General features: G+C 23.9%; 1 protein-coding gene across 1 annotated transcript; it reads left to right on the top strand.

Moving 5' to 3' along the window:
- Positions 1-225: 225 nt before the first annotated feature.
- Positions 226-1,380, top strand: PSV08DRAFT_379922 (uncharacterized protein; the record flags this gene model as incomplete). Its single annotated transcript, XM_066093375.1, has 1 exon — positions 226-1,380. One exon carries the CDS (start codon positions 226-228, stop codon positions 1,369-1,371), a length of 1,146 nt encoding a protein of 381 aa, XP_065948345.1. The 3' UTR covers positions 1,372-1,380.
- Between the last annotated feature and the right edge of the window lie 7,516 nt (positions 1,381-8,896).

The raw sequence follows: 8,896 nt of genomic DNA, 5'->3' as shown, positions 1-8,896 counted from the left end.
AACTAGTTGTATATAGATAGTAGACACGTAGCAGAGAGCTTACCTCTCTATCGAATACAACCTCTTGTTACCTTGGCCTGTCCGATTGTGCTTCAGAGCTTAAGACTGCCCCACGGGGTTGCGCCCCTTACATTTTGTATTCGATCACCAGCCAGCGCCTAAGAGGAGTTCAGACAAGCGTCCAGCCCTCACCTAAATCCTTGCCCTTTTTTTTTTACTATAATTATGTCTACCACCAGCCAGAACCAGAACGCTCTTCTACTGCTTGTTCAGCAGCTCCAGCAAGAGCTCCAGAACCAGCGATCTGAAATCACCTCCCTACGTGATAGCGTCACGCAACTCCAGCTCCAGCTCCAGTCCCGCCCGCACTCGAACGACGCTCAGACACGAGTCCGAGCACGCCTGCCAGACCCACCAAAATTCGACGGTAAGCCGCATACGTTGCGCACCTGGCTACCCTCTATCAGAGCGAAACTCCGTTCTGATCAGCTTACGGGAGCCGATGCCTTCGACTACGTGTGGGATCGCCTTGAGCAGCCTCAACAGGCGTCTATCCTCCACCTCCGCGAACAGTCTGAAGAGCTTTCAGACTGGGACCCAGAACAAATTTTTTTATTTTTCCAGCGCCTCTGCCACAACCCACGTGAGCAACAAGAGGCAATCCAACGTTTCTCCCAGATCCGCCAGAGAGACGATGAATCGTTAATCGCCTACCTTGCGCGATTTGAACGGCTATCGTTTGAAGCAAAGGCTTCCTCTTGGCCAGATATCTCCCGCGTTACAACGCTACACCGCGGTCTCCGACAGTCACTCAGGCAGAAGCTTGAGGAGTCAAACGACTCCCTCTTCAGCCTTACTTACGATCAGTACGTGGAGACAATGCAAAGCGCCGAGAGGCGTTCGAAGCGTTTTCAGCCCAGCCAGTCCAGCCAGTCCAGCCAGTCCAGCCAGCCCAGCCAGTCCAGCCAGTCCAGCCAGTCCAGCCAGCCCGCCCAGTCCAGCCAGTCCAGTCAGTCCAACCGAAACCGGTTCAGCCAACGGATGGATATCGATCCCATCCGAGTCAACTCCTTTAGACCTGTCTTTACCCCATCGAGATCCCGCTCCTCCTCTACCTCGTCCAGCTCCTCAGCTGATCGCAGAGAGTATCGCCTACTCAACGACCTCTGTCTCTGCTGCGGATCAGCTACCCACTGGATAGAATCCTGCCCCGAATCTCGTTCAGCCAGACCAGCCAGCCCGACCAGACCAGCCAGCTCAGCCAGACTAGCTAGACCAGCCAGCCCAGCCCAGCCAAGAACTAAGACCACCGCTCGTAGCCCCGCAATGGATGCCCTCTTCAGATCGAAAAAGGGAGGGGCTATCTCTTAAGGAGGGGGGTATTGTAACGGGCTGAACGCCCTTCGCCTCCCATACTCGTCTTCGACCACGTGATCCCCTACCTAGCCCAATAGTTGCTTAGGCAACTAGTTGTATATAGATAGTAGACACGTAGCAGAGAGCTTACCTCTCTATCGAATACAACCTCTTGTTACCTTGGCCTGTCCGATTGTGCTTCAGAGCTTAAGACTGCCCCACGGGGTTGCGCCCCTTACAATTACTTAAATTAAGAAATAATAAGTTTAATTATTTCTAAGTATAGATTATTTCTAATAAGTAATAAGAAGATATAATTTAGAAGAATAAGAATGTAGTAGAAATATTATAAAACTATAGAAATATAAATCTAATATCTATCTATTAGATCTATTAATTTATAACTAAATAATATAATTAGGCTGGTAAATTAGGTCTCTACCTCGGGATCGTTTTTCTTTATTATCTCTCTTAATACTTACCCAATTAGGAAGGTTAGTAGCTCATTTTATAGCCATTAATTAGAGCTATATTTCCACCTCATATAGTATTAGACTAACTCTAATAGGTAAGAAGATATTAAAGATTAGAGTAAAATGTGGAGACCTAACTCTTAGCACGACAGGTTACTAAATATCTTCTTACTTATTAGAGTTAGCCTATTACTATATAAGGTGAAAATGTAGCTCTAATTAAGGGCTATAAAATGAGCTACTAACCTTCCTAATTGGGTAAGTATTAAAAGAGATAATAAAGAAAAACCATCCTAAGGTAGAGACCTAATTTACTAGCCTAAATATAATATATAGAATAGTAATATAAAGAAAGTATTACTAAAAGTTCTAGTTTTAAAACTTAGATAGCTTAGCGAATAGTAGAGCTATTAATAATTAGTTTAGTAATTTAGAAAGCTAAAAAGCTCTAGTTTTACTAAGATAGAACTAGTGCCTACTTATTTACTATAAAGAAAAAGTAAAATTACTTTTAATTAAGAGGTTAAAAAAACGTAAGTTAAAGCTTAAGATATCTTTTAAGTAGATATATAAAATGTTTTAAAGAAAATATATAAAATATAATATACTCTAAATATTACCTTTATAAAGTTGTAAAGTTTTTTTTTAGAATTAGTTAGGTAATAAAAAGAATTAAAAAAAAAAGTAGTTTTTTATTAATAACTAATGTATTATTATATATTAAAATATATTTTGTATAATATTTTATTAATAGAAATTACTATATAAAGTATAGTGTTAGATAAATAACTTAGTAATAATAATTATAATATAAGGATTATATATTAATTCTTAGGATGTTCTTATTATTATAAATAAGCTTATTATTAAGGTACTAAAGGTTTCTTTATATTTAATTTAAAATTATTTTATTTCTTTAAACCTTATAGTTAATAGTAGTTAACTATAGCAAAGTTATTTATTAGTAACTATTAACTACTAATAACTCTATTATTTAGAATAGATAATAATAGGTAAAGTGATTAGTAGTAGCTAACTACTAATATCTTTACTATTAACAGTAGTTAATTAGAAGTTAGCTTATTAGTTAGAGTAGTTTATAGTAGTTAACTACTAATTATATTAAGTTATTACTTTAGAATATAAAAGATAGATAAAATAGTTAATTTAGTCTATAAGCTTTCTATAAAAGAAGCTTAAAGTCTATAGTTATATTATTACCTAGCTACAATTATATCTTCTTATACCTATTAATAAGCCTATTATATTATTATTAGTTAGCTTGTTATTATAAAGCTAATTACTAAGTTATTACTAAGCTACCTATCTAGTAGTTACTAATTAATATTTTATTATTCTTAGTAAGTAACTACGTAATTACTATATTATATATTATATTATATAAATATCTTTTATATTAAATTCTTATATAAGCTATCTTTATATTTAATAGAGAAAGTATTCTATCCTCTCTATAATACTTTCTTTATAATTATCTTATATAATACTTAGTATACTAGCTCTTAGTATCTACTACCTTTCTATAATAATTAGGTAGAGATAAAATATAACTATCTATTATCTATTATAGAATAGCTTACTACTCCTTACTAATAGCTCTTTTAAATATTTTAATAGTCTTATTATTATTTTTAATACTTAAAGAACTAGTTTTTCTAATATTTAAATAGTCTTTAAGTATACTCTAAAGGTTTTAAATTAGATTTATTTCTAAATTATAAAGGGGGATATAAGTAAAGCTAACTTTTACTTCTTAAAAACTACCTTAAAATATTTATATTTTATAAATATTAATTTATCTTACTAAAATTACTAACCTAGACAATTATTACTAGTTATATATATTAATATTAATTAATAATAATACTTATAACTATAATACTTATTATTAAGATTAAATAAAGAAGATAGTAGAAGTAGTTACTTATTCTACTAGTAGCTTAGTAGTAGAGGTCTCTGCCTTCTACTTATCTAGTAATAGACTTAAAGGCAACTTTATTAAAGTAAAAGAATAAAGAGTATAGAGAAAGAAAATAGAAAGTGATTATATTGTAATTAACTCTTGATAAGGTGTGTTGCTTTCTCTTATTTTCCCTTAGTAGGTTTTTCTCTTATTCTTCTTCTATCTAGCTACTCTACTACTATATATATTTATTATTATAGGTTCTAGTTTAGTTTAGGGTAGGTTATTAGATTAGTTTAGAGTAAGATTGTTAAGTTATTAGAACGATAGTTAATTTAGTTTAGAGTTAGTTAAATAGTAATAATTTAGTTTAGAGTAATATTTATTAAGTAAGATTAGAGAATAACTAAATAGCTTATCTCTAATACTTATTAAATTAAAAGTTAGTAAAGAGTAAAAAAAAATTTAAAATAAACTAACTATATTTTATATTTAGTTTTAGTTAAGGTATAAGAGATCTATAGTTATATTAGTAATAATACTATTTAATAGCTATTTCTAGCGTTTTAATATCTATTATATTAAATATACTAATTACTTAAATAGCTCCCTAAGCTTAAATAGAGATATTATAGTATATTATAAAATTAGTAAGCTTACTATTAAGAAACTATAATTTACTAAAAAACTAGATATAAAATAGAATAAAAAAGTATATTAGGAATCTTTTTTAACTTACTTTTATTACCTTTAAAAATAAATTACTTTCTTATATTTAATTTTTACCTTATTTTAATATATTTACTACTAGAGCTATACCTAGGTTATATAACTAACTTTTAAGAAATTATAATTTTACTTAAATAAGAATTTTCTAGCTCTTTTACTCTTTCTTTAGTATATTTAAGTTGATTTTAAGCTTTAAATTTATAAAAAAACATACTTTTTAGTTATAATATTATAACTATAAATCTACTCTTTTAAAAGTTTATATACACTTCTAGAAGATATATCTAAATTTTTTTCTTCTTATAATATTTTTTTTACTTTTTATAGCTTCTAGTTAAGTCTTTATTAATAGCTCTTTTAACTCTAGAAGTTTCCTTTTAAGCTTTTTCTTTTATTACTTAAAGTAGTTAGTTTTAAAGCTATCTCTTCTTTTTAATTAACTTCTAGTGCTATAAATTAAATTAGTAGCCTTATATAATATATTAATAATATCTTTAGTTATAATATTAGCGTTTTTTAAGCTTTAGTTTATAAGTCTAAGAGTTAAAAATTGAATAGCTATTATAAGAATTTAAATATTAAGAATTTTTTTAATAAAAGATAAGAAATATATACTAAATTATAAATAAGCTAGATTAGTAATATAGCTTCTATATATAATAGCTATTTTTTATATAAATCTTTTTTTAATAATAAGTAAAAAATATAAGCTAAAATTTTAGTTACCTAATCTTTATATATAGTAATATAATATATATCTTTTGTAAAAGATTTTATACGTCTACTTAAAAGATATTAAAGGCTTAAATATACGTTTTTTAACCCCTTAATTTAACGTAGTTTTACTCCTTTTCTATACTAACTAAGTAAGTACTAGTCCTATCTAGGTAAAACTAGAGCTTCTTAGCTTTTTAATTACTAACTTAATTACTAATTACTCTTATATTTACTAAGTGATTTAGGTTTAAAAACTAGAACTTTTAGTAATATCCTTTTTTTATATTACCTCTCTTTAAGAATATAAAAAATAAATTTAAATTAAAGATATAATAAGTTATATAGTTAATATAAATATAATAAGTTATTAACTATATTATATAACTTCTCTATACAACGTATAATAATACTATATATATATTAGATAAAAAAAGTTCTCTTTTACTTTATAAGAGCTACTATAATATAATTTATCTTTATATTTATAAAAGAAAGATTCTAATAGAAGCATTATAAGTAAATAGAATAATAACTAATAAAAATATAGAAACTCTAAAGATTAAACCTAAATACAATTATTAAAACTAAGATACTTTAAGAGAAATATATATATTCTAAAAATAATAATTTAAGTAAAGAAAATAATTTAATATTTAAATTAATACTTTATCTCTTTAGATAGAATTATAAAAGAAAAGTAATACTCTTTATATAATATAACTGTTTCTTTCTATACTAGTTTATAATTTATAACTTATATAAATTATATTCTTTACTATAAAGCTACTAGAATTTTATTAACAAGATAAGAATAATTTAACTTAATCTTATAATAGTTAAACAAACTTTTAGAATATATTTTAGATACTATTTAAAGTAAATAAAGATAAGTATTATAAAATTTAAAAAGAATATTTTAATTACATATCTTAGATTATAAGTTCTATTTACTTTTAAAATTAATTATATTAGCTATTAATCTTCTATACGCTAAAATTTAGTCCTAAATTATAATTTCTTTAATTTTAGTCTTTATTTCCTACCTATATAAATATCTTATCTATAAGAGAAATCTATAGTAGATTAAAGTAATTATATATTTATATAAATAATTATTCTCTATTATTTATACTATAGATAAGAGTAGAAAAGAATCTTTATATAGTATTAAATTAAAAACTAAGTAAAAGATATTACTTATATATAAAGACTTTAAGCTTTTTAAATAAATTTCTCTCTTTCTTTTCTAATATTCTTCAAATATCTTAGAAACTATATATTCTACGTCTTTAATTTATAAAATAAAAATACTTTATAATCTTATAATATTTAGAGTAAGAATCTATTAAATTCTAAAATTTAAATAGATAATAGATTACTTTTAGCTTTCTATCTTTTAATATACTTATAAAGCTCTTAAATTATATTTAACTTAAAGCGAGCTATTTATATTATAAGATAAAATTAGTTTAAATATTATTAGCTATAGATTAGTATTAAGTAAGAGTTATTTATAGTATAAAATCTTATATAATACTAATATATACCTTAATAATCTAATATATACTAATAGAAAATTAAGCTCTAGTAACTAAATACTATTACTTAAAGTTATTCTTTAAACCTTTAAATTAATCTTTTATAATTTTAAAGTTTAGTATTTATTTAATAAAATATATTTTAAAACAAAATATTAAAATAGATAAGTAGTAGTTTAATTAGTAATAGGTTAATACTTATATAACACTCTATACTAGTATCTAGTTTATTTCTAGTTACCTACTACTAATATACTCTCTACTTACTAACTCTTATACTTTTATATAATAATACTTTAATACTTAGTACTATAGAAAAAAATACATTCTAAACTTATAAAGTTTTTTATAAATATTAAAAATAAAAGTTAATAAAAATAGCTATTTTATAAAAATTTTAAATATTAAAGAGACTATAATTCTTAATTTTCTTCTTTAATTAAACAGAATACTTATTATAAATATTAATTATTACTTATAAAATCTATAAAATAATATATAAAGTTATAAAAATATAAAACTATTTTTTAATATTAAAAACTTCAAAAACTATCTATTCTAATAAAATAACTAAATTAGGAAATATATTATATATTTTCTTTCTTTATATAATAGATATTATTAAGTATATACTAGATAAAGCTATAATAAGAATAGTATCTTTATAAAAAACTTTAAATTTCTTAGCTTTAGTTATTTTATAAACTATTTATAAAATTATATTAATTCTATAGTTTTTTTAGAAAAATATTAAACTACTCTTACTAGTATATAATATCTTCTTCTTCTTACAATTATTAAAAGAAACTTTTCTTATTTTAAATCTTATTTATAAGTTTTTATATTATTTTCTTTTATCTTTTATACAAATGTAAATAAGTAAATCTTTTTAAATTTAGAAAATTCTCTTATATATATATATACTTTTCTCTAGTTTAATATTCTATTAAAAACTTTATTTAGTTTAATAATAAAATATCAAAAAATTTTTTTTTTTTAAGTACTAGTTATAGTTTTAAGATAATTAATTTTTTTACTATTTAATAGTATAATAAAATATTAAGTCTTTAACATCTAGTAATTAAATAAAAACTATAAATATAGTATTAATAAAATTTAAGAAGTAGTTTTTTATAATATTATTTTATATTTAGTGTTTCTACAAAAATTTTAATACTATACTAATAAGCATTATTAAATAGTTAATTATACTTTAAAGTTTATATATTACTTTGAAAAGTTTTATATTCTATTTAAGTTTTACTTTATAGGTATACTAAGAAAAATACTATATAGAGAAAATAAGAAGAATAAGATTATCTCTAAAAGATACCTTATACTACTTATAGTTCTAAATGTTAAAAGTTAGAAGAATATAATATCTAATTTTTATAAATAGGTTTTTTTAAATAAGATTATTTAAATAAGGAAAATTTTAAGTAATATTTATTTTTAGTTATTTTATAGAATAACTAATTTACTTTATTTTACTTATAATTCTTCTTTTACTTCTTCTCATCTTAAAAATTATTATTAAGTAGTTTTATTTCTTATATAAATCTTTTTTTAAAGTATATTTATTAATTATAAGTATTAAAATTAAATTTATTATACTATTAACTATAAACTAAATAAACTTATAAATAATTATAGTAAGTTTAGGTATAGCTTACTAGTCTTTTCTAAAATTAAATATTATATATACGATATAGAATATAGTAGCTACTAATAGAATCTTAAAAGAGAAAAAAAAAGAAATAATATATAAAGTATTTTAGAAGATACTAAGTTTATAGCTCTAGCTTTTAAGCGATATAAAGAACTATTATATTTCTACTTATTTAATAACTATAGAGTATTTAATTATAAAAAGTTATAGAGAGAATTATTCTTCCTAGTTTAAGTATTTCTTTTAATTATAAGTTTCCTATATACTATTAGTTAGAAGAATTAGATATCTAATAATTAAAAAGATTTTATTAAAGAAAATTTTCTTACTAGAAAAAATTTCTAAGTTTTAATTATTTAAGTAATTTTTTTAGAATAGATTTACTATATTCTATAGTTTATTAAAATTGTTTTAGATTTCTCTATTTTAAAAATAAATATTAAGAAGTTCTACTTATTATATTTAAATTTTTTTTAAGTTTTATATAATA

The sequence above is a fragment of the Bipolaris maydis genome (assembly GCF_028858645.1).
Source record: "Bipolaris maydis strain C4 unplaced genomic scaffold PSV08scaffold_13, whole genome shotgun sequence".
Lineage (NCBI taxonomy): Eukaryota > Fungi > Ascomycota > Dothideomycetes > Pleosporales > Pleosporaceae > Bipolaris > Bipolaris maydis.
The sequence above is the reverse complement of the archived record's forward strand: the minus strand, read 5'-3'. Positions and strand labels throughout refer to the sequence as shown.